The sequence below is a fragment of the Oncorhynchus keta genome, chromosome 33, assembly GCF_023373465.1.
Source record: "Oncorhynchus keta strain PuntledgeMale-10-30-2019 chromosome 33, Oket_V2, whole genome shotgun sequence".
Taxonomy (NCBI): Eukaryota; Metazoa; Chordata; class Actinopteri; order Salmoniformes; family Salmonidae; genus Oncorhynchus; species Oncorhynchus keta.
Window position 1 is genome coordinate 15,477,795 of NC_068453.1, and position 25,342 is coordinate 15,503,136.

The window sequence follows — 25,342 nt, forward strand, 5'->3', positions numbered from 1 at the left end:
TCTCTTCATATAATCTTTGAAATCTACATGCTCGTTTTATTTTATACACGTTTTTGGCCATTGTAAAAAAATCTATATAATTTCCTTACAAACCAGTGAAACATAATTTCCCAATTTAGGTTGTTCTCTTGAATGATCACATTTTTCTTAAAAGTCCTCTCATCTGAAAATGTAGGAGTTCTACACCACTTGGACAAATATGCAAATAAAAACCAACGTATAGAATTGTCATAGATACGAAGGCAAACATTGTAAACAGGGTGATAATTCTTAGGGTCAGTCAATACTACCAACATACCCTGAGTGCCACATCTGGTAAATATATTGTGTAGATGCAGATGAATGAGGTAAAGAGAGATTATTTCTCTTGACAGAACCAGAGGAATACACAGACATGATACACACAGACAAGACATACAGAGGACAGAGACACCAAAGATCAAACAATAGACAGGGGGGTGAAACTAAAGAGCAAGTACGTGAGGAGAGAATAGGTGCAGCCAGGTTGTTGATAGAGCAGGTCAGTACCAGTGGTCCGGTAGGCACAAGTGGCGTCACACACAGGAGTGCGTACCACGTTTCAGAGTAATGGGTCTCTAGTCCCCCACGGAGTCAGTAGGAGGCAAGAGCGCACACACACACAGGATCAGGAGATGTCTGGGTCATATAGGGTCGGAGGTTGCTGCAGGGGCTTTCTTGAATCGTTGGTTGGCCCGGTGTTTGCTGAGCAGAGTGAGTCCCATGGTGTCGATGCTTTCCTCGAGACCCTCACTCCTGTCGATCTCCACTGTGTAGTCGTTGGCCTGAAGAGGAGAGAGCATGATAATAACCTGATGGCACAGTGTCCTGATGGTAGAGTAATGGGAGTTACTGTAGACAAATACACCTTGAACTAGAAGCTATCAAACTCATTTGTCATTCAATAAAATCAAGTATCTCGAAATATCAAGTGTTCAGTGTCAGACTAAAATCCAGACAGTGGCTGATTATGCTTGATTAGATTGAATGAATTGAATACAGCACAATCACACACACACTCACCAGTTGAAGGGAAGCCAGCATGTACTTGCAGGCCTCGAAGTTGTCCATGCCGTGGACTATAGAGGAGAAGGTCCTCCTCTGGCCCACACTGCTCAAAGCCGCTACGATCCTATCCCCATAGTCATGGATGTCAAAGGTAGCACGCACCTCCTACAGAGACATGGGGTCAGGAGGTTTAGCCAACACTAGAAATCACCAACGGGGTGAACAATGATATAATTTTCCATTAGAATAGAATAGATACTTGATCTACAGCAAAATGTCTGTAAAGTAAGCCATTGAATCTTACCTGATAGGTGAGTTCCGGTCGTATTTTATCCTCCCATTCCTTCACTCTTTTCGACAGAGCCGTCTCCTGGGCATAACCCTGGGAGTTCACTAGGAACTGCTCCTGAAATATGAAGGAAGGGGGGGGGGGCATCAGGAACATCAGTGACTAGCTACACAGAACCCTCTAGTATTTCTCGCTGTAACATGACCCAGAAAGACTGGCTCATTGAGCCCGTATATACGTACCACACTCTTCTTCACCAGGTCTTCGTAACTCAGTCCGTCCATGTCTGCCCCTGGCAGCGACAGAAACATTGTAAACATACTCAGAACTATACCATCTTTGCCTAGGATTGCCTACAAGTGTCTTAAAACTTTCCTGAGTTGTGGTTTTAACATCTGTGTTTTGTGTTGTCAAGTAACATATCATTGTGGAGTGACACTAATACATTAGTCCAACTCGACAGTCACACAGTCGAGACCTCATGGCTCTGTTTACACCTTGCCTTAGAATATGTGCAGTTAATAGCAGGAGTGAATGTGGTCTGAGAGATAGAAAGACAGACAAGGACAGTGTCTACCTGGTACGAAGTCCTGTCCACTCAGGAAGTCAGCCGGGGCTTCATCAGTCAAAGGGTCATGTTCGTTGTCAGAGAGGTCATCGAGCAGGCCTAGCAGGTCGTGGTGTCTGAGGCCCTCTAACTCCTCTTCTCTCTTGTCCAGCTGCAGGTACGTCCTTCTCAGCTCCTCGTCAGACACAAACACACCCTGTAAGGGCAAAAGGTTGTATGTTCAGTACATAAAAACAGCAACAAATGCTTCGTGCATCATGACCCATAGCAGTACAAACACATACTGTTTTTCCAAGAATCCTCTTCTGGGTCTTCAGCTTGTCTTTCATTTGACTCATATAGATGTAGTTCAAGTCTGTAACAGAAATACCACTTGCTGTAAGCGCCAAATAATCGAGGGTTGAAAAGATAACGCCTCTATCTCCTGTCATTTAGTTATGAGATCCACCCTTACCTGTATACGTGGGTCCATTCTTTAGCCTGGGTTCACGGGGGTCATCTGCAACAAGAGGAGGCATTTGTCAGGTATATTCCATCCGAGTCATAGTCTTCATAAAAACACCAACACACACTACTTACAGGTTCCAGTGTACCAGGTCCAGAAGTCTTGCAGCGCAGAGAGGCCTTTCCTTTTTCGCTTCCCAGAATCATCCAAACCCGGAGGAACCTTATAACATCTTCCTATGGTGAAAGAACACACATTTAACACAGACAGGACCCCTCATAGAAAATACACTGACATCCTCTCAGTGAGTAAGAGTCAGTTGGACAGTATCTCATCGATAGGAAAATGTTTCCTCACCTGTTTTCAGAGGCTTGTCCTCGCCCACTGTATCATAAAGGTCATGTAACCTCCACATGTTTGCCTGCATCACAACAATCCTCACATCACAAAGACAACAACAAAAAACTAAGTGTGTACTAGAATGGTTATTTTTTATCTGGAAATGTATGGTGGTTTATCCCCCGTGTCTGTGGTTGTGACGGGTAACCGTACCGTCTGGGCCCTCTCCTCCTCCTTCCTCAGTTTCTTCTGCTCCTCCTCAGAGAGCTGCTGGACTCCTCTCCTCTCCCTCAACAGCCTCCCTTCACTGGGGGCCTGTGAGAGAACAAGTTAGAACAAGACATCAATAAACAGAACACATGATAATACAAAATCGTACGCAATTCAACACAAGGTCCCATAAAAGGGCTACAATAAAGGGGTTACTAGCTGCAATGGAACTAGGCATGTGTGAAACCTATGGTTCCTATGCAGGTATGCATGTATATACAGTGCATTTGGAAAGTATTCAAAACCATGGTCTTATTCCACATTTTGTTGTATTTCAGCCTGAATTCAAAATATATTAAATACCCCATAATGACAAAGTGAAAAAAATGCTGTCTTTTTTTAAATTTATTGAAAATTAAATATCTCATTTATATAAGTATCCACACTCCTGAGTTAACACGTTAGAATCACCTTTGGCAGCGATTATAGATGTAAGTATTTTTGGGTAAGTATCTAAGCGCTTTGCACACCTGGATTGTACAATATTTGCCAATATTTTTTTCTACATTCTTCAAGCTCTGTCAGATTGGTTGTTGAGCATTGCTAGACAACCATTTTCATGTCTTGCCTTAGCTCTACAAGCAGATTTAAGTCAAAAATGTAATTCAGCCACTCAGGAAGATTCAGTGTCTTCTTGGTAAGCAACTCCAGTATAGGTTTGGCCTTGTGTTAGGTTTTTGCCCTAATGAAAGGTGAATTGTTCTCCCAGTGTCTGGTGGAAAGCAGGCTGAACCAAGTTTTCCTCTAGGATTTTGCCTGTGCTTAGCTCCATTCCATTGATTTTATATCCTCAAAAACCCGTTAGTCCTTAATGATTACAAGCATACCCATAACATGATGCAGCCACCAATATGGTTCAAAATATGGAGAGCAGTACTAAGTAATGTGTTGTATTAGATTTGCCCCAAACATGACATGTATTCCGGACAAAAGGTGAATTGCTTTGCCACACTTTTTGCAGTATTACTTTAGTGCCTTATTGCAAACTGGATGCATGATTTGGAATATTTGTATCTTCTATAGATTTCCTTCGTTTCGCTCTGTCAATTGGGTTAGTATTGTAGAGTAACTACAATGTTGTTGATCCATGCTCAGTTTTCTCCTATCACAGCCACTAAACTATGTAGCTGTTTTAAAGCCCCCATTGGCCTCACGATGAAATCCCTGAGCAGTTTCCTTCCTGTCCGGAAACTGAGATAGGAAGGACGCCTGTATCTTTGTAGTGACTGGGTGTATTGATACACCATTCAAGTATAATTAATAACTTCACCATGTCCAAAGGGATATTCAATGTCTGCTTTTCATTTATTTTCTTCCCATCTACCAATAGGGGACCTTTGCGAGTGGTTGAATCTGTGTTTGAAATTCACTGCTCGACTGAGGGACCTCACAGATAATTGTTTGTGTGGGGTACAGAGATGAGGTAGTCATTCAAAAATCATGTTAAACACTATTGTAACACACAGAGTGAGTCCATGCCACTTAAGTGACTAGACTCACTCCAATTTGCGTACAGCCCTATCAGATCCACAGATGATGCAATTGGTATTGCATTCCACACTGCCCTTTCCCACTTGGACAAAAGGAACACCTATGTGAGAATACTATTCATTGACTACAGCTCAGCGTTCAACACCATAGTGCCCTCAAAGCTCATCACTAAGCGAAGGACCCTGGGACTAAACACCTCCCTCTGCAACTGGATCATGGACTTCCTGATGGGCCTTACCACCCCCAGGTGATAAGGGTAGGTAACAACACATCCACCACGCTAATCCTCAACACAGGGGCCCCTCAGGGGTCCGTGCTCAGTCCCCTCCTGTACTCCCTGTTCACTCATGACTCCACGGCCAGGCACGACTCCAACACAATCATTAAGTTTTGCCGACAGTGGTAGGCCTGATCACCGACAACAACGAGACAGCCAATAGGGAGGTCAGAGACCTGGCCGTGTGGTGCCAGGACAAGAACCTCTCCTTCAACGTGATCAAGACAAAGGAGATGATTGTGGACTACATGAGAAAGGAGGACCGAGCACACCTCCATTCTCAAGGACGGGGATGTAGTGGAGCAAGTTGAGAGTTTCAAGTTCCTTGGTGTCCACATCACCATTGTCATGGTCCAAACACACTAAGACAGTCGTGAAGCGGGCACGACAAAACCCATTCCCCCTCACAAGACTGAAAAGATTTTGCATGGTTCCTCAGATCCTCAAAAGGTTCTACAGCTGCACCATCGAGAGCATCCTGACTGGTTCATTGCCTGGTGTGGCATCACTGCCTGGTATGGCAACTGCTCTGCCTCCAACCACAAGGCTCTACAGAGGGTAGTGCGTAAGGCCCAGTACATCACTGGGGCCAAGCTTCCTGCCATCCAGGACCTCTATACCAAGCAGTGTCAGAGGAAGGCCCTAAAAATAGCTAGATAACAGCTAACGTTACATTATACCATATCCGTTAGGTGCTAGACTCCAGCCACCCTAGTCATAGACTGTTCTCTCTGCTACCACACGGCAAGCGGTACCGGAGCACCAAGTCTAGGTCCAAGAGGCTTCAAAACAGCTTCTACCCCCAAGCCATAACACTCCTGAACATCTAATCAAATGGCCACCCAGACTATTTGCATTGCCCCCCCCTTACACTACTGCTACTCTCTGTTGTTATCATCTATGCATAGTCCCTTTAATAACTCTACCGACATGTACATATTACCTCAACTAATCGGTCCCCCTGCAAGTTGACTCTGTACCGGTACCCCCTGTATATAGTCTCGCTATTGTTATTTAACTGCTGCACTTTAATTACTTGTTCCTTTTATTTCTTATTATTTATTTTTTACTGCATTGTTGGTTAGGGACTCGTAAATAAGCATTTCACTAAGGTGAAACTTAAACCTGTTGTATTCGGCCCATGTGACTAATACAATTTGATAAGAATTTTACTGCTGAACTTAGGCTTGCCATAACAAAGGGCTTGAATACTTATTGACTCAAAACATTTCAGCTTTTAATTTTTTATTCATTTATGAAAATTTCAGAAAACACAATTCTACTTTGACATTATGAGGTATTGTGTGTTTTAAATTCAGGCTGTGACAACAAAATGTGGAAAAAGTCAAGGGGTGTGAATACTTTCTGAAGGCAATATATATATATATATATATATATTGCCTTCAGAAAGTATTCATATATATATATATGTGCAGGAGTATGTGTGTGTGTAAGAGAGATATTTCTACGTTCCTACCTGGTGTCTGTCAATATGTTCCTCAGGTCCCTGGTCCATCTCCATCCCGTTGTCCTCCAGGGTCAGGAAGTTCTCCGCACCGGCATCAGCACTATCGTCCCTGGCAACGCCCGACATGGCATCCCCTGCTGCAAGCTCTGCGTCATCTGGACACACAACAACAATAAGGAAGTCAACACCCAGCCATAGCTTAGAAATACACATTAAAGAACTGTATATTCCATTTCAGCTGGTCCTTGCAACATGGTATGGGATTTAGTGCTCTGTTGGAGGCAAAACACATCACAAACGCCCCCAGAGAAACCAAATCTATGGGGTGTTTTGTATGATCATTCGGCTGTTTTGGCTTGACTACAGTTGTGTACAGTATATAGACCTAGACACAGTAATGTACAACTGTCGATATACTGTATCCATCTCTACCTTGGTGCCCGAACAGGGTGACGGGGACCAGGGGTGCGTCAGACAGGGCGTCCCTGAGGAAGTGGGACTGAGAGGAGGCCAGGAAGAGGCGGATGATACCCAGGGTGTCCGGAGAGAACAAGTTCATCCTGAAGTCCTTACAGCTGCCCAGCACCTCTCCTTTCAGACTGCAGCACATACAAACAGGGAAAATACACAAACAAACATTGATACGACAGCCCTCTGAAGTAATGTGTTCCATCAAAAAGTAAGGCTGCTACATATGGCAAGGCTTATAATGTTTTATAGTTATTCTACAGAAAAGTTCATCATGTTGAGGGCGGTTTAGGCCGTGGACTTGGAACCCACCTAATGAGAAGCAGCTTCTGTTTCTCAAACGCCTCAGGAGGAATCAGAGACTCTGGGGGAAGAGGGGCCACGTCCACATTCTAAGGAACACACAGGGCAATAATTTACACAGATAGGATTATGGATACACACACAGATAATTTAGTCTGATTGAAACATCAATCAATATATTGTACATTCTGGGGGGCATTTTTTATATATTTTTTTAACCTTTATAAAGGGTTAAATGTTTCCAGAGGGGGACACTCACTGTGTTGGCCTCATTCTTCATCTCTGACTGCAGGGAGACATCTGTTGTATCCTGGTCTAAGGATTCAAACTGGGGGAACAACAAACATCAGTAAAATCAGGTGATAACAGTGTTGGGCCAGAACTAAATCCTGCTACACACACCCTATGGCTCTCTTTGGCCAGGGTTCCCTCGCCCAACTGTCACACTGTTACCCCGCCGTCATCATCATTAGCATTGTTGGATGAGGCCCCATCCGTGCCATCCTCTCCAAATGTCACTGCTCGTTTCTCTTTCCTGAAAATGACAGGTACAAATCCCTTTAACTCAATGGGAAAGGAAGTGAAGAAGCAGAGCAGCATGAAGACTGGTGGCTTGAGTGGGCCTGTGTGTGTTCACAGGGAGCGTGGCAGGGTACAGTGCCTTCCGAAAGTATTCATACCCCTCGACTTATTCCACATTGTGTTGCGCAACAGCCGGAATTCAAAATTGATTCAATCTAAAAATGTATTTTATAAAGCCCTTTTCACATCAGCCAATGTCACAAAGTGCTATACAGAAACACAGCCTAAAACCCCAAATCCCCCCCCTCTCACCCATCTACACACAATACCACATAATGACAAAGTGAAAGCATGTTTCTAGACATTTTTGAAAATGAAATACTGAAATATCTCATTTACATATTAGAATTAGCATGTTAGAATCACCTTTGGCAGTGATTACAGCTGTGAGTCTTTCTGGGTAAGTCTCTAAGATCTTTGCACACTTGGATTGTACAATATTTTCACATTATTTTTTTAATTCTTCAAACTTTATCAAGTTGGTTGTTGATCATTGCTAGACAGACATTTTCAGGCCTTGCCATAGATTTTAAAGCCAATTTAAGTCTACTATAACTAGGCCAATGCTTTGTCTTCAGGACATAAAGTTATTTTATTTGACATATTTGTTTGCAGTTTTACTTTAGATGCAAACAGGATGCATGTTTTGGAATATTGATATTTTGTACAGGCTTCCTTCTTTTCACTGCCTTGTCACTGCCTTTCTGTGTTTGAAATTCACTGCTCGACTTTGGAACCATGTGTGGTACAGAGATGAAGTAGTCATTCAAGAATCACAATAAGCACATATTTACTCCTGAACTTATTTATGCTGGCCATAAATGGGTTGAATAGTTATTGACTCAAGACATTTCAGCTTTTCATTTCTTATTTATTTGTAAAAATGTCTAAAAACATAATTCCACTTTGACATTATGGGATATTGTGTGTAGGCCAGTGACAAAATCTCAGCTTAATCCATTTTTAATTCCGGCTGTAACAACAAAATGTGGAAAAAGTCAAGGGGTGTGAATACTTTCTGAAGGCACTGTACTTACTTCTTGTTTCTGTCATTGATGTAGTCCAGAGTTTGGTACACCAGGTTGTACAAATGCTCCACCTGAATCAAACAATAATAACAAAATAATGCATTTTAATAAAGTGTTTCCCCTATATTGATTTAGCAGTAGCCGCCTGCTAAATTGTTGCCTCCCCCCCAAAAAAAATGTGATAAAAGAATTATATGATTTTGTTTTGAAAATAATTTGAGGAATGGAAAACTTTGTGTAAACTGAAACCACTTAAGCCAGATATAAACTGTGTAGAAAAGATAATGGACCTATATGTTTAAAATATATATATATCATCTTTGACAACTAACAATCACTAAAATAAAAATGAGACAGTCATGCAGTTGACTAGACAGTTGATTTTGTTATAATGTTGAGTCACTCAGATAGATTGCATAAGCCATGGCAAAAAAGTGTAGCATTGCAGAAAATTAACATTAAAAGTGCAATTTATCTCAGCCCCATGGCAAAATGTGTAGAAGAATTGAAGGAAATTAGCTTTAAATCTGAATGTTCTCTCTCTCAGCCCCTTGACAAGATGTGTAGAATTGCAGGAAACGAGTTTTAAAACGGTAAAATTCTCTGGATCACATAGTTACTTTTGGACAACAAGTCAGGAATATTATATGAAACCAGCCTATGATGTTCTTCTTTTCTACCAAACAACTTCTCACCTTCTTGCTGTAAATGCATGCTGAGCCTTGTATGAGCAGCGCTGCCTCTGCAAAGTTAAGAGTGGTTTTGCCCCCGTTGAAGGAGATGCACATCTCATCCAACTGCCAGACCAGAGAGACAAAATGACAGTGGTAAGTGCAGTGTATAGCAATGTGTGAGAGGACAAGCTTTCTTAACAGTCTACTCCAGCCTTGGTCTGTGTGATTTTCAACCCATTTAGCGACTCAATTCAAGGCTGTGTTTGTGTGTTGACACACAACATTGTTGTTAATACAGTACTTTATGTCTATTTTGTTTACATGATTTGCCCCATAGTGCATGCCACGGGCTCATTCCTACCTCCTCTAGATAATCTGCCAACTGCGAGGCTACATCAATGTCCCAGTTTTTCGTGAGCTCCCGGATAGGCTGCAACAAATGGGTGAATCGAGTCTCCACTGTGTCCATGGCTCCCCTTAAAATGAGAGATCAAATCATGTCAGATTTGAATCGGTGTGATTTTTAGAAGAGCTAACACTTTATTCAGTAGCTATCTACAAACTAGATGGGTTGACATTTAGCTATCGAGCTAGAGAACGTTTAAATTCACAGAAAATTATAATTTTGTTTATATAGTTGCTAACGAACTAACCGGGGCTGCAGGAAGCCAAGTGGTTAGAGCGTTAGACTTGTAACCGAAAGGTTGCAAGATCGAATCCACGAGCAGACAACGTAAAAATCTGTTGTTCTGCCCCTGAACAGGCAGTTCTCCTAGGCCGTCATTGAAAATAATAATTTATTATTTAACTGACTTGCCTAGTAAAATACAAAAAATAACCTACTAGTAGTACTGACTGTAACGTTAGCCAGCTACCAAAATGTTTTAACACAAACATACATTAAATGTTATGAGACTCACAATCACTGTAGGCGTTGATTCACAAAAGACAAAGGTGTCCCAAATTTAAAAACATGTAATATGTGTTGATAAACTTTGGAGCCCTTTCAAAAAATCCGCGCGTCCACCATTTTCTTTTTATATTAGCGCGAGATTTTCTTATTCGCCGATTAAGTTTCCTCTCTGACGTCGACGTCAACAGAGCCAGGGTTTTTGCGGTTTGCTGCCATCTACTGGCGGAAGTACCACAAAAAAACAACCTGTATCCTTTTTTAAAATTTCACCTTTATTTAGCGAGGTAGGCTAGTTGAGAACAAGTTCTCATTTACAACTGCGACCTGGCCAAGATAAAGCAAAGCAGTGCGACACAAACAACAACACAGAGTTGCACATGGAATAAACAAGTCTATATACAGTGTGTGCAAATGGCGTGCAAGGAGGTAAGACAATAAATAGGCCATAGTAGCAAGTAATTACAATTTAGCAAATTAACACTGGAGTGATATATGTGCAGATGATGGTGTGCAAGTAGAAATACTGGTGTGCAAAAGAGCAGAAAAGTAAATAAAAACAATATGGGGATGGGTGGGTTTTTTACAGATGGGCTATGTACAGCTGCAGCGATTGGTTAGCTGCTCGGATAGCTGATGTTTAAAGTTAGTGAGGGAAATATAAGTCTCCAGATTCAGCGATTTTTGCAATTCGTTCCAGTCATTGGTAGCAGAGAACTGGAAGGAAAGGCGGCCAAAGGGGGTGTTGGTTTTGGGGATGACCAGTGACATATACCTGCTGGAGTGCGAGCTACGGGTAGGTATTGTTATCGTGACCAGTGAGCTGAGATAAGGCGGGGCTTTACCTAGTAAAGATTTATAGATGACCTGGAGCCAGTGGGTCTGGCGACGAATATGTAGCGAGAGCATTAGAGCATTCAGGTCGCAGTGGTGGGTGGTGTTTGATCCTGTGTTTTACATTATAGCCATTACCATATATATGATTGAATATTATCTGCTGTTGGCTTGTGTGGATGTATGTATGTGTTATGCAACATAGCTGACTTGAAACATTGTTAAAAGCTTCAGGGCCATGGGCCTTTTTCATGATGGAAAAAAGACAGGAACTGTGCAATGAGTTAGGGGTGGCACATTCAGAGCGTGGTGTTGCGAGAACAAGCGGTCTTTTGTTAGATAACAGGAGCCAGGTGCGAGATAACGGTATGTAGCATGAGAGCCGGGATGTTCTTCACATCTATCAACAGAAGCGCCAAGAGGCGGGGACCCGCCTGAGCGCCTGCAATAGGCTGAGCAAGTTTAAACCACGCCCAGTCTCTACTGTGATAGGCCAACAGACGTGTTGGAACTGTCTATCACAGTATAAAGAATACTGTTTTACATACGTCTTGTCAGTTCTCTGTTCTGCCCAGCGTGGTATTACAGTGAGCCCGTATATACGAAAGTTGCATTTGCCATTTATTACTTAGCTAATAAAAAATACATAGTATAAAATCGGTGACTCATTGTTATATTTATCCTGATACCAGATTTGAATTTACGCAACTCTAACAGTGGTATATGGGGCTTTGGTGACAAAACGGATGGCACTGTGATAGACTGCATCCAGTTTGCTGAGTAGAGTGTTAGAGGCTATTTTGTAAATGACATCGCCGAAGTCGAGGATCGGTAGGATCGTCAGTTTTACTAGGGTATGTTTGGCTGCGTGAGTGAAGGACCCTTCTCACCGAAAGATGGAGCACTTGGATTTTATATTTACAAACCATCCTTGAATAAGTGTGACGTTAGATGCTTGTGGCCAGTAAGGCGGCGTTCACACAGATAGCTCAAATCTGATATTTTTCATAATCAGATCAAATATCTTGTCAATCATTTGAACATGTTTATATCAGAATTTGGCAGCCTGTGGAAACGCAGCCTTTAGTTATCGTTTTGAAATCAAAGGAGCGCCTGTGTCATATTAACCACTTCTGATTTGGTATCGAAATACCAAAACATCAGCCAATGTGTTGTCTCTCTTGTCGTGATGTGTGTTTTGTCCTATAGTTATATATATTTTTTGTATTATTTTTAATCCTAGCCCCCATCCCTGAAGGAGGCCTTTTTACTTTTGGTAGGCCATCATTGTACATAATAATTTGTTCTTAACTGACTTGCCTAGTTAAATAAAGGTTAAACATTTTTTTTTAAATATGCACAAAAAATATGCAACATGCAACATTTCGTTTTATGCAAAACTTCTCCAGTTGATGTATACATTTTCAACTTTTATTGGCCTAATTCACAATGTTATTTGACTTTGCCTCAAGCATGTGCTCTATATAACCCATGCATGAAAAGCATTTATTTTGGTTCAGTTTTTAACCAGTGGTGGGGAAACTATTCTAAAAAAAATATAGTTTACCAAGCTACCAATTAGGCGTACTTCACACTGCAAGAAGTAAAGCAACTAAAGTCACTACATTCAAACTACTTCGCGAAAAATTGTCATATCTAAACATGAAATGTCGGACAACAAATTTTAAAAACAGATTACTCGGGAGTCAGCTGTTCACAGAACATGTCATTTAGCCTATTGCAAAACATGTTTCATGTGAGAATTAGTCAGGTTTGATGCCAAAGTAGTAAGACCATTTTTGCTAAAAGGGCTAATTAACTACTGAAAAAAAGACTAAGGTTTGAATTAGCTCAATACCACCAAGCGCCTGCAAAATGTAGTGAAATTACGAGTTGAACTAGTCTACCTTGGAGTTCGCTAATCGCCACTCCCCAACACTGTTAACCCTTGCGTTAAATTCTATGTCGGGCAGAAATTTGTGTTTGAACCCATACTTTTGTACAAAGTACAGAGAATGGATAATCCCACCCATAACCTTTTTCAACTACTTATTATATAGGGACCGCCAGCATACCCCCAGGTGATAGTGATAGGCTAGACTAGCCTATGATGCCCAAGCATTGTCCACAGAACCATAATACCTTTTCCGACACACATATAGTGATGCCCTTCAGGGCCTTTATAACAGTCTATGTGAGTGATATTCTCCTTTCAGACCTATTGCATTGCATCTTCTCCCTAGCCCTATTGCATGTTTGATGATGAAGCCAAGCAGGAGGCCTATTTGTCAAAGTCTTTCAGGGATCCAGGCCTAATTGCTAAGTAAGGTCATACATTTATCAAATAGCATGCACTTGTTGTGTAAAGTGATTTGAGGCCCTGAACCTGCTCGTCTTTCCTGCTGCGTCCGCACCCCATCCATCTCTCCTCTGGGGCGGCAGTCCCAGCGGACAGCGCGCCCATTTTGACTAGGACCCTACATCTTTAATGACCATCATTAATCAATGTTATGCCTGCATAACAGCACGTGTGAGTCCCCAACAAAGACTCGGTATATTCAAAGGCAAACAAATAAGGTGGTTAATTAAAAAGTTAGTTAGACTAATTATTCGGACACAATCCCATTTAAAATGGGATTGCATGTTTATTGTAGCCTATAACAACAGGCGGGTTGGGGTTTAGAACCGGACACTTCATGGTTTCCATGAAAATGTAGGTTTCTTCGAAAGGATTTTCTTGGAATTTTGTATCTCTCTCTCCCGCTCTCCCACTCGCTCTCTTTCTTCCATTCGCTCTCATACACGTGTGCGCGCGCGCGCACGCAATTGTATTCATGAGGTGCAGCTGGCTTGGCAGTTGGCACTACCTTAAAAATGGTTGCGCTCTACACCACGTGACGCGATTCCTGGAAAGTTCTTGGAAATCGGTATTTTGTGTGTAGCTGTGGGTTTAATGGGGATTTGGTTATTAAAAACACATACCGAAGGAAGGGGATTCAACGCCGCGGAAAAGACTGTCATTGGGATCTGTACCAAAAACAAGACAAGCGTGGTTTGGTGACTTTCTGTATGGTGTTTTAAATCTGAACATTACCAGCAGTGAGCGAGTCGTGCCGACTTGCCTCGGTCGCGAGACGTTGTCATTGCCTGTTTTGCACCACTGGTTGGAAAAATATTCTGAGTTTGTTTGCCATCGCCAAAATGACAACTGATTGATTAGCCCGACAGAACATAAATAATACAACATGGAAATCCCTAGCTATGTAATCTGTCAGTGTGATCGACATGGCTAAACTAGCTAGCTGTTCCATGGAAGTGTATAGCTAACGAGCGGTTTTGTGCTTTGTTTATTCATCTTAGTCCCCTTTTTTCTTTAGGGAGAAGTGTATTTGTATTATCATCGGTAGTCGTTTGGTGCTGGATCCACTCGCAAATAGGTGAGATTTCATTCATGTAACTCTCTGTTCATAGTATATTTACTTTGTAAAGTAGCTAGTCAGCATTAGATAGCTAAACTGTAAATTTAGAAATGTGTTGTGAACATACGCAATAGTCGATGGCACGTGCTTTATTGGCTGTAGGACAGTGGTTATTTAAAAACGTTGCACATTTACACGACCACAATGTAGGCTTTAATGTAGCCTACACAAAAAAATCAAATAAACATTGCTACAATAGACAAGCTGCAAACACCGAACAAGGCTGATGATGGGGATTTCTGTTTCCAGTATCCCCTGTCCTGCATATAGTGAGTTTTAACTGCCATTGCAATTTCCAAGAAGTAGTCGATTTCGCAGAACGTTCCGTAATCAGTTTTTTTATATTTGAATGCGGACAAACGTTTCCTAATCTTTAATTTCCACGCAGCAATTGTAATACATCGAGCATTTAAGTGAACGGTAAACATCGAGCCTATTGCACATTGTTTTATTGAAGATTTATCAAGTCACTGAATTAGGCTTTTCAGTGTCCACTTTGTTTCGTTGCTCCCTTACTTGCCATGTTTTAAAAAAGCTTTTGCAAACGTAACCCCATTCATATACATCAACTACCTTTAGTGCCTACTGAAGTATCTTCTGGCAGGGGAGTTCGAACCCCGACGCTCGTTCTGAACGTTAAAACGCTTCACTTGCTGTACGATTTGGAAACATCTTTCATATCAGCAAGAAATGCAATTACTACACGCCTTTTATGGGGTTAGGGTTCTCACACGGCTATATTTCCATGTTACAGGGGGTACCAGTACCGAGTTGATGTGCAGGCTGTACGAGGTAATTGAGGTAGATCACTGTAGGGGTAAAATTAGTAGTCAGCAGGAGATGTGTGTGTGTATAGATATATATATATATATATATATCTCATCAGCAGCCGTTTGTGATGCGTTAGTGCAAAGGTGGTTCAATGCAGATAGCTATTTGGCTTGGGGGTAGAAGCTCTTCAGGGTCCTGATGGTGCATTGTTACCGCTTGCGGTACGATAGCAGCGCGAACAGTCCATGACTCGGTTGGCTGGAGTCAAGCACCTAACGGATATGTTATAATGTAATGTTAGCTGTTATTTAGCACGAATGTCCGTGACTAAACTTAATTTACGTGTGTTGTATTTATTAATTTACAGGACGATACATAAGATTCGAGAAGAAACTTGCAGAAGAAACTGGTTTTGCGACTGTGGGGCAACTGCCTGTCTTCTGGGGAATATTTTTGCATTTTATCGGATGACTTTTGGCCTACGGCTGGGCAATTTCGGGTGGTTCCCCAATGACCTGCCACTCACCCGAATCCACGGATACCATCGAAAACGAGAGAAGAACGGATACTGTGTCACGGGTTGTAGATTCCGACGAGACTCGCATCGCTCAGACTATGAAAGACCTTAAAAATACAGGTGAGTGCATGTCCTCATTTTATAGTTTTAGATTACATCCACACACATTTCGACCTGATTATGTTCCTATTTTCAGCGTTCTAGTACAGTTTTACTAGTACCGTTCCATACAAACGAGCATGACTGTCAATAGCATTTCTGAATTACAAATCAACGAGAGCTTAACTTTCAAAATATTTTTTTTGTAATACAACTCAAGTCATGCATCCTCTATGGCCCTGAGAACGAGTGATTGTAAAGCAAACTAGTTTGAAAGTAACCTCATCTGCATGCTCGTGCCCATATCTAGCACGATATGCATGCGGTCATGCTGTACGCACTGTCTGTACTCATTATGCATGGTTGAAAATGACTAAACAAGGCACACTTGGTATTTCATCGTACAATGAATGCATTTCACCCTTATTTATCCTGAACAGTAACTTGTTTAGTGTCTTGAAATTCGTAGTAATTCGTGCACGAGGTACTGTTAGACACTTCACTTTGTTTTCAAGTCGCAGAATGTATATTTTGTTATATGCTGTGAGTTGACGCCTTTCTTCTTGTACAATTAGACGCATTCAAATGAGAATTCTCAGAACATGTCTATGAATTAATACAATTTGCCTATATTCATATGTTCGGCGTTTATGTACCTTTTTTCTTAATTAAGTCACAAGCATTGTGTTAATTTACTTTCTAATGAACCATATGTTTCACTTCAAATGCTGTTAATGCATTTATAGAATTCCCATTATGGGAATGCTGTGGAGCGGATCATTATTTATAAGAGATGCACAAAAAGCTGTGATCTTAAAATGGAGGTGTTCATTTATTAGGTAGACATGTGGGCTATTCAAAGAAAGAAAGTATTTTAAGAGGCATGTATTACCATTAAAGGGAAATAAAAAAATGTAACTTCATTTTCATCAACATATGTGAAGATGGCAGTTAAGTGTTTTCAATGACATCTCCAATTATTAGGAGACATTGCTTACTAATTGGTTTGTCATTGGAAACACTTTTTACTAAAAACAGTGTACTTTTCACCTGTTGGTGATGAATATGAAGTAGAATTTTTATTTTTCTGAGCAAAGCACATAGGACGGCTTCCCCTTTGTATTGCCTTAGTCACAGTAATAAAGAAAGACATAGTTGTGTGAACTTTTTACTGTTGAAAAGCGATATCTCAAGTGTAAATACAGAACATACACTAAATTAGGGATCATCAACTAGATTCAGCTGCGAGACGATTTTATAAAAGTTTTCTTTAGTGGATGGTCGGGGGCCAGAAACCATTACATTAGTTAACTGCAAATTGACCTCAAGAAGCCCAAACAGATATTTAACTAAAACGTAATTTCAAACTTTGTTAACATTTGATTCGATCATGTTTCTCTATACATGGGAATAAATCACTTGGTGCTGATTTACTGTAGTTTATATCCAATAAATTCTATACCAAAAATAATATACAACAATTTTAACTGAGTCAGTAAATTGAAATTTCATGGACATGGGTGTAGCTGTGGGTGGTCCAATGTCCTCCCAGGCCCACCCATGGCAAAGGGTGTGTACTTTGAAGAATCTGAAATATATATTTTGATTTAACACTTTTTGGTTACTACATTTTTTATTTTTATTTCACCTTTATTTAACCAGGTAGGCTAGTTGAGAACAAGTTCTCATTTGCAACTGCGACCTGGCCAAGATAAAGCATAGCAGTGTGAACAGACAACAGAGTTACACATGGAGTAAACAATTAGCAAGTCAATAACACAGTAGAAAAAAATGGGCAATCTATATACAATGTGTGCAAAGGCATGAGGAGGTAGGCGAATAATACAATTTTGCAGATTAACACTGAGTGATAAATGATCAGATGGGCATGTACAGGTAGAGATATTGGTGTGCAAAAGAGCAGAAAAGTAAATAAATAAAAACAGTATAAAAACAGTATGGGAATGAGGCAGGTGAAAAAGGGTGAGCTATTTACCTATAGACTATACAGCTGCAGCGATCTTATTCTAAATAGCTGATGTTTGAAGTTGGTGAGGGAGATAACAACTTCAGCGATTTTTGCACTACCCCAGTCACAGGCAGCAGAGTACTGGAACTTGAGGTGTTTATCAGTGAGATACACCTGCTGGAGCGCGTGCTAATGGATGGGTGTTGCCATGACCAGTGAACTGAGATAAGGCGGAGCTTTACCTAGCATGGACTTGTAAATGACCTGGAGCCAGTGGGTCTGGCGACGAATATGTAGTGAGGGCCAGCCACTAGAGCATACAAGTCGCAGTGGTGGGTGGTATAAGGTGCTTTAGTGACAAAACGGATGGCACTGTGATAGACTGCATCCAGTTTGCTGAGTAGAGTGTTGGAAGCCATTTTGTAGATGACATCGCCATCGAGGATCGGTAGGATAGTCAGTTTTACTAGGGTAAGCTTGGCAGCGTGAGTGAAGGAGGCTTTGTTTGGAATAGAAAGCCGACTCTGGATTTGATTTTTGATTGAGATGTTTGATGAGTCTGGAAGGAGAGTTTGCAGTCTAGCCAGACACCTAGGTACTTATAGATGTCCACATATTCAAGGTTGGAACCATCCAGGGTGGTGATGCTAGTCGGGCATGCGGGTGCAGGCAGCGATCGGTTGAAAAGCATGCATTTGGTTTTACTCGTTTAAGAGCAGTTGGAGGCCACGGAAGGAGTGCTGTATGGCATTGAAGCTCGTTTGAGGTTTGATAGCACAGTGTCCAATGACGGGCCAGAAGTATATAGAATGGTGTCGTCTGCGTAGAGGTGGATCAGGGAATAGCAAGAGCAACATCATTGATATATACAGAGAAAAGAGTCGCCCGAGAATTGAACCCTGTGGCACCCCCATAGAGACTGCCAGAGGACCGGACAGCATGCCCTCTGATTTGACACACTGAACTCTGTCTGCAAAGACATCCAGGCAAGGCAGTCATCCGAAAACCGAGGCTGTTGAGTCTGCCGATAAGAATTTGGTGATTGACAGAGTCATCTAAAGACGGCTGCACAGTACTGTCTTTTATCGATGGGGGGATATCATTTAGTACCTTGAGTGTGGCTGAGGTGCACCGTGATTCGGAAACCAGATTGCAAGCGGAGAAGGTACGGTGGGATTTCGAGATGGTCAGTGACCTGTTTGTTGACTTGGCTTTCGGACCTTAGATAGGCAGGGCAGGATGGATATAGGTCTATAGCAGTTTGGGTCCAGGGTGTCTCCTCCTTTGAAGAGGGGGATGACTGCGGCAGCTTTCCAATCCTTGGGGATCTCAGACGATATGAAAGAGAGGTTGAACAGGCTGGTGATAGGGGTTGCGACAATGGCGGCAGATAGTTTCAGAAATAGCGGGTCCAGATTGTCAAGCCCAGCTGATTTGTACGGGTCCAGGTTTTGCAGCTCTTTCAGAACATCTGCTATCTGGACATGATTCCATATGTGTTATTTCATAGTGTTATCTTCACTATTATTCTACAATATAGTAAAAATAAAAAATAAATATAGTAAAAATAAAAATAAAGACCCTTGACTGATGTCAACTTTTGACTGTCTATTCAGACCCTTTGACCCATTTCAAGATAATATAATAATAATATATAATAATAAGATAAGATGTTACATTACAGCCTTATTCTAAAAATTATGAAAATAACAATCTACACACTACCCCATAATGAGAAAGCTACTTTTTTTTTTATATGTAAATGTGATAAGTATTCAGACCCTTGTTAAAGCACAGTGATTACAGCCTCTATTCTTCTTGGGTATGAGGCTACAAGCACACCTGTATTTGTGAGTTCTCCCATTCTTCTCTGCAGATCCTCTCAAGCTCTTGTCGGGTTGGATGTGGAGCAGCACAGCTATTTCCAAGTCTCTCTAGAGATGTTCTAACTGGACCACTCCTGTGTTGTCTTGGCTGTGTGCTTAGGGTTGTTCTCCTGTTGGAAGATGACCCTTCGCCCCAGTCTGAGGTCTTAAGTGCTCTGGAACAGGTTTTCATCAAGGATCTCTCTATACTTTTCCTCGATCCTGACTAGTCTCCCAGTCCCTGCCACTCAAACATCCCCACAGCATTATACTGCCACCACCATGCTTTACCTTAAGATGGTGCCAAGTTTCCTCCAGACTTGACGCTCGGCATTCAAGTACTGGAGAATTTCTAACCTTCACAAATCCAGTCAAACTTAAGTTTTTAAGTTTGTGTGGAGGGGGGGTTGGAGATGGCAGACAGTTGCTGCTGCAGTGTACGCTAACTGCAGAGATTCCCCTCCTACATTTTACTGCAAAAGTCACTACATAAATTGTGAGAATTTAACATGTTAACCCAGTGGAATTTGTTTTAAAATTCCTGTGGACAGGATAGAGGGATTTTTTTATTTTATTTTTTTTAGGTTAAAGCTTAAATTCAGGTTTAGTTGTACAGCTTCTAACTGTGCACATGTTTGTGTATGACCTTTTGATTTGGATTACCGTCTGTTATCATTAAAAGGGATCTTGTTTTGTTTGAGTAGCCCAGTGTTTTGTCCTGTCTCCTTGTGCTAATGCATGTGTGTTTCTCTCCTAACAGGCTGGTACTGGGGCAGCCTGACTGCCAACGAAGCCAAAGAGATTCTCCAGGATGCATCGGAGGGCACCTTCCTGTTGCGTGATAGCTCCCAGAGGGACTACCTGTTCACCATCTCTGCCATGACCTCTGCCGGCCCCACCAACTTGCGAATCGAGTACAAGGAGGGCAAGTTTAAACTGGATTCGGTGGTGCTGATCAGGCCCAAGCTCAAGCAGTTTGACAGTGTGGTGCACCTGGTGGAACACTACGTGCAGCTGTCCAGGACTACCAGTAAAAGGCCGTCAGGGGCATCGCAGTCCCTGGCCCCACCCAACGGGACGGTTCAGCTGCTCCTGACCAAGCCTGTGTACACTGCCACGCCCTCTCTACAGCACCTGTCCCGTATCGCCATCAACAACGCCACAAGGCAGGTGCAGGAGCTGCCTTTACCCAACAGGCTAAAAATCTACCTTACGGACTACAGTTACAATGTATAGTAGGACTACGAATCCCAGATGTGGTGTGGGGTAGAGAGCACTGCACCTGCCATGTAGTGGCTATCACCCAGTCTGAAGTCTCCCTTTAGCCCCAACCACTAGACATGGCTTGACGGCCCCTGTACTTCTGGAAGGATTGATGTTGAGCAATATGGTTAGAGCCAAGTCAGTCATCTAATCCTCAGGAAGCTAGGTGGAATATCTCCCATATTACTACACCCTTCCAGTTCCTTTAGTGCTACAGTTGTTCATCAAAAAGGGCTTAGGAGTTGGAGCTAAGGGTTGATTTCAGACCCAGGTCATGTTCATAATCTCTGAAACTGGTGCAAATTTTTGTTCAAGTGGTGGTATACCCTGCCTGCAGACCAGCTCAGGTAACAGGGTTTCAGACCCTTCTGAACGAGACCCAGGAGGGGTGGCAGTTAGCGTTAGCGCACTTTTTTTTTTTTTTTCTTGTTTCCAAGCTTTGTTACTTTTCATAATCTGCCTCATGTCTGAGACATGAGCATCTGACAAGGTATCCACTTTCATTCTGAATTATGTTTGTTCATATTCTCTTTTTTACATTTTTTTTGTACTGTAATTATAAGAAGGTGCGGTGCTGGGATGTCATTTAACTAAAATGTTCAGTAGCTTTGAGGTAGTTTCAAATAAATCTTGGTATTACTTTTTTGCGTGTAGCAAACTACTGGAACTACACACAACCCATTTATTTTCTTTGTGTAAAATTGTCCAGAACTACTTTTTTGGCATCAGACCTACTTAATTGTCACTTGAAAGCGTTTTGGTGTTTAATAGGGCTGAATATTTGAGTCCAGGTTGTTTTGTTTTTTTAACGTAGCAGTTTGGATGTAGTGAACACATTTTTCACAATCACTTTAGTTAAGTAAGCTATAAATGTAGCTTCTTCCAGTGTGAAGTAATTGGTAACTTGGTAAACTATTTTCAGTGTAGCTTCCCCAACACTGATCTTTCTTTTTTTTTTTTATGTTCACTCAGTTCCGATTTTTATTTTGATAAAGCACAAGCAATTTACAGTCTTCAACTCTGATGGTATCTCTCTCACTGTCTCCTCCTGCTAAGAGGTTAAAAATAATTGATTTCAGGAAGTTCTCAAACCTGGATGTTGCTCCCACTACGCATCCCTTCTGTGAAACATCTACTTCATCACTGCATTTTCTTTCAATAGAAAATGCCCTTGAGCAAGTTGATGCTCACACCTCAGAACTAGACCTTCATTAGACACAGGCTGTATATAATGTCTAGCTATTATGGCTGTGTTATAAGAAGGAATTACCTTTCCAAGCGCATATTGGATGTTCGCCCAGGGGTTTTCATTGGCTCAACGTGAATCTTATTTTAATCAACATATTGCAAGTATTTATTGATTGTTCTACTGTGTTTCCTATAAAAGTTACAAATAAAGCATGTTTTATCAGCCTCAATTCTGTGATTTGGGAGGCAATAATGCAGGGGTGTCATGGCGCTCCTGTGTATTGTTTGAGTCATTCTCAATTTACAGAAGGTTCAGTGTGAACAATTCTCGCAGAATATTCCAGAAATCACTCTTGATACATGATCATGACATTTACTGTTTTCGTATGGTGCTTAAATACAAGTGTTTTACTTTCTCTGTGAGGAAACCAGAAAAATAAAACTTAGCAGTGAGTCTTCTCTCTGTGTGAAGATTATTTTCAGTTTAAATTTAGCTGTAGGCTCTGGGGCAAGAGGTTGGGTCAACGTTGAGGGGGCACAGGGATGGGGCCCCAGTATTGTTTTTGTTTGAAATTAAACATAATAGAACCAGCCCATCGGCCACTAAAACAATCGATTCCTGCTACTGAGACCTGCCTTGGCTCGCAACAGCGCTGGTCTCTGTGGGTTAGTTGGTTGCATTCCTGCGGCTTCCACAGCAGGATGCGCCGTTTAGACTTGGCTGAGGCAGATAAATGGAGCGGCTAGAATTTGATGCAAGACAGCGCCTCATGTCTGTTCTGCAGAATATAGTTCTGTAAATGAATGTTCTGGAATGTTGAGTTGTCCTGAAATAATATTCCTCTTAGCAGCAGATACAAAATGCTGTTCAAAGGTGCCGATTGGAGTAGACTGAATTGAAGCCATTTCCAATTAAATAATTTCAGTAGGCTATATGTTAAATTTCCACCTGCAGCTTTATGTAGTGCATGTTGGATCCATCCTTGCTCACAGTACAGTGGCTTACACTGTGTGGGGCACAGCGGCTGCAGCCTGCTTAGCTCTGGGCCGTCCCTAGCTAGTGCTGGTTTGATGAGATCAGGCTGGGTATTAGATCGTATTCTGCATGTGGAGCAGAATGAGAATTTAAGCCCCGCGCCCATGCTTACACTTTCTATAGGGACTGTTTGTTCTGTAGTGGTCGCATGATGGAAAGGCCGGTAGTGTAGTGATGTTTGCTGCTGTACCTGCAGGTTGTCACCTTCCCCAGTCCCAAACTATATTAACCCCAGTAAGCGAGGAGAAAGGTTTAAATTTAGCAGGTTGGGAAACCTGCCTGTTTGGTAACACTATCTGAACACTCAATATGGACTGATTTTGTGTCCAGACAGTAGCAGAAAGCATTTTTCTGAAATCTACTGGGTCTGAGAACAATTCTTGATAAGGGGCAAGAAGTGCTATTGGAGAGGCAGCTTTGGAATATGTTCCTATGTTGCATTCATAACTGATTGCTAACAAATTACATCTTGCTAATGTGTGTGCCTTGTCTCTTTGTGTTATATACTTCAAGTCACCTGCACATCTGTCAACTACTTTTATAATACATCACTAAGAGGCATAACACTTGTTTCATTACATGACAGAGGAACAGGTTATATATTTTTGTTTTACAGAAATTGTCAATTTCACTCCACATTGCTTCCTGCCTTCATAATCTGAGACAGCTGCAGACTTCAACAAAGTCTTGTAATGGCTGAAACAGAAGAGCTACTGTATCAACCAGGACTCAAAGGTCAGACCGTTGATGACCGGTTGAATAGGAAGACATGGAAGGTTGTCAATTGTCATATCGACCATGGGTTAGGGTCAGGATTTCCCCTGCTCAGCTGTAGGGAAGCTATCTGACACTCCCTGAATGGAGAGTAAGTAGACCTACTAGAGTTGATGTCTGTCGTTGGCTGCAAAGCTCTTACCGGGTCACTAGGGCCTTTTTTTTTTATCTCACTGTAAACCTGTCAGTCGCTTTCTGTTATCAATCACCAGTCCAACCTGTTCTGTTATCCGTTATTATTACTGGGATATTTAAAAGGCAAGTACAGCATCCTTGTTCTTGTCATTCATATCCAAGTCTACCATGCAAATATGAAGCCTGGTAACAGCCTCAACAGATCAGTTGGGACATGAGTTTCAGAGCCGATCTTATCATATCTGGACATGGTTCAGTAATGCAGAACTGGGTGCAGCTAGACACATTTGAAAGTTTTACATTAATTGTGCAGGATTATTATTATTGTGCTCTATTATTGTAGTATTATAAACACCTTTAAAGAGATGCAGAAATGTTCCTTTCGTTTCTGTTTGCATTCTCATGTAATTATGTTGGCTTGGCTCTGCAGCCATATAGGTTTTAGACTGGACACTGTTCTGAGAGTTAAAATGCTTTGAACTGGCACTTCACATTGCCACAAGGATGGGACATGAGGTTCAGATGTAACTGAAAATGGCAGGTCAGATTAACATGACAATGATGACATAGAGGCCTGCCTGTCAACATGGGTTTAACTCATTAACTGATGTCACATGGGATCCCATCAGGGATTTATACTCAAGGCTTCGGCTCCCTCACAACTTACAGTGTTTTTAGTTTAATAAGAATGAAAACTGTTTTGTTTTATTGTTGACACAGAAATCAGTCTAAAGCTGTTTATTTACGCAAGCAGCCCAGTTCTGATCATTTGCTCATAATTGGGCAAAATACTCTAATTGGGCTGCCTGTAGAATCGATTTCCTATCAAATAGATCCAGTAGAAATGTTGTTTTTCAGAAGTAGAAGAAAAACATTGACATTTAGTAAATGCATTGTTTGCAAGACAAACATGAGACATGTTAATTATACCACAGACAGAATATTTTTGGGAAGAGCCATCAGAGAGGAAAGACCGCTTGGCTCATGTTTAGTCGGACATTACATAGCTGTGCCCCTGATGAGGAAGTAAACGGGCCGGCAATTGCATTGGAGAACGTTCCTCCGTGGCTCTTTCTGAAACCAAGTTTAGATGTGGATATGATTGAGGGCAGGAGAGAATGGGGTGGGGATGTTATTTGGTGTGTGGAGAGATATATAGATAATCTGTATTATTTGTTTCTAAGGATAGATACAGATGGTTTGAAGGATCCAGGCAGTGGTAGGGTGGGGCCTGGGGTGTATATTCCAGGTTTCAATGTTGGAGTATGTAAGCG

The 25,342-nt window shown here is 41.6% G+C and overlaps 2 protein-coding genes across 9 annotated transcripts; one reads left to right on the forward strand and one right to left on the reverse strand.

Moving 5' to 3' along the window:
- Positions 1-15: 15 nt before the first annotated feature.
- LOC118366269 (condensin-2 complex subunit H2-like) lies at positions 16-10,292 on the reverse strand. Of its 2 annotated transcripts, XM_035748805.2 has the most exons (19): positions 10,149-10,292; positions 9,590-9,704; positions 9,250-9,351; positions 8,564-8,625; positions 7,398-7,479; positions 7,204-7,272; positions 6,954-7,033; positions 6,606-6,772; positions 6,183-6,328; positions 2,881-2,982; positions 2,686-2,749; positions 2,463-2,564; positions 2,338-2,382; positions 2,168-2,238; positions 1,893-2,079; positions 1,558-1,607; positions 1,331-1,432; positions 1,042-1,191; positions 16-803 (listed from the first exon to the last, which is right to left on the reverse strand). In XM_035748805.2, the coding sequence occupies exons 2-19, from the start codon at positions 9,695-9,697 to the stop codon at positions 663-665; spliced, it is 1,830 nt and encodes a 609-aa protein (XP_035604698.1). In that variant the 5' UTR covers positions 9,698-9,704; positions 10,149-10,292; the 3' UTR covers positions 16-662. The 2 variants fall into 2 exon arrangements, with proteins under 2 accessions (XP_035604698.1, XP_035604699.1); XM_035748806.2 differs by lacking the exons at positions 7,398-7,479; positions 8,564-8,625.
- Positions 10,293-13,843: 3,551 nt separating this feature from the next.
- LOC118366271 (suppressor of cytokine signaling 2-like) lies at positions 13,844-22,577 on the forward strand. Of its 7 annotated transcripts, none has more exons than XM_035748814.2 (5): positions 13,844-14,039; positions 14,350-14,409; positions 15,206-15,243; positions 15,590-15,859; positions 20,433-22,577. In XM_035748814.2, the coding sequence occupies exons 4-5, from the start codon at positions 15,733-15,735 to the stop codon at positions 20,906-20,908; spliced, it is 603 nt and encodes a 200-aa protein (XP_035604707.1). In that variant the 5' UTR covers positions 13,844-14,039; positions 14,350-14,409; positions 15,206-15,243; positions 15,590-15,732; the 3' UTR covers positions 20,909-22,577. The 7 variants fall into 7 exon arrangements, with proteins under 7 accessions (XP_035604707.1, XP_035604709.1, XP_035604708.1 ...); XM_035748816.2 differs by having other exon boundaries at positions 13,844-14,029; XM_035748815.2 differs by having other exon boundaries at positions 13,844-14,024.
- Positions 22,578-25,342: the final 2,765 nt, after the last annotated feature.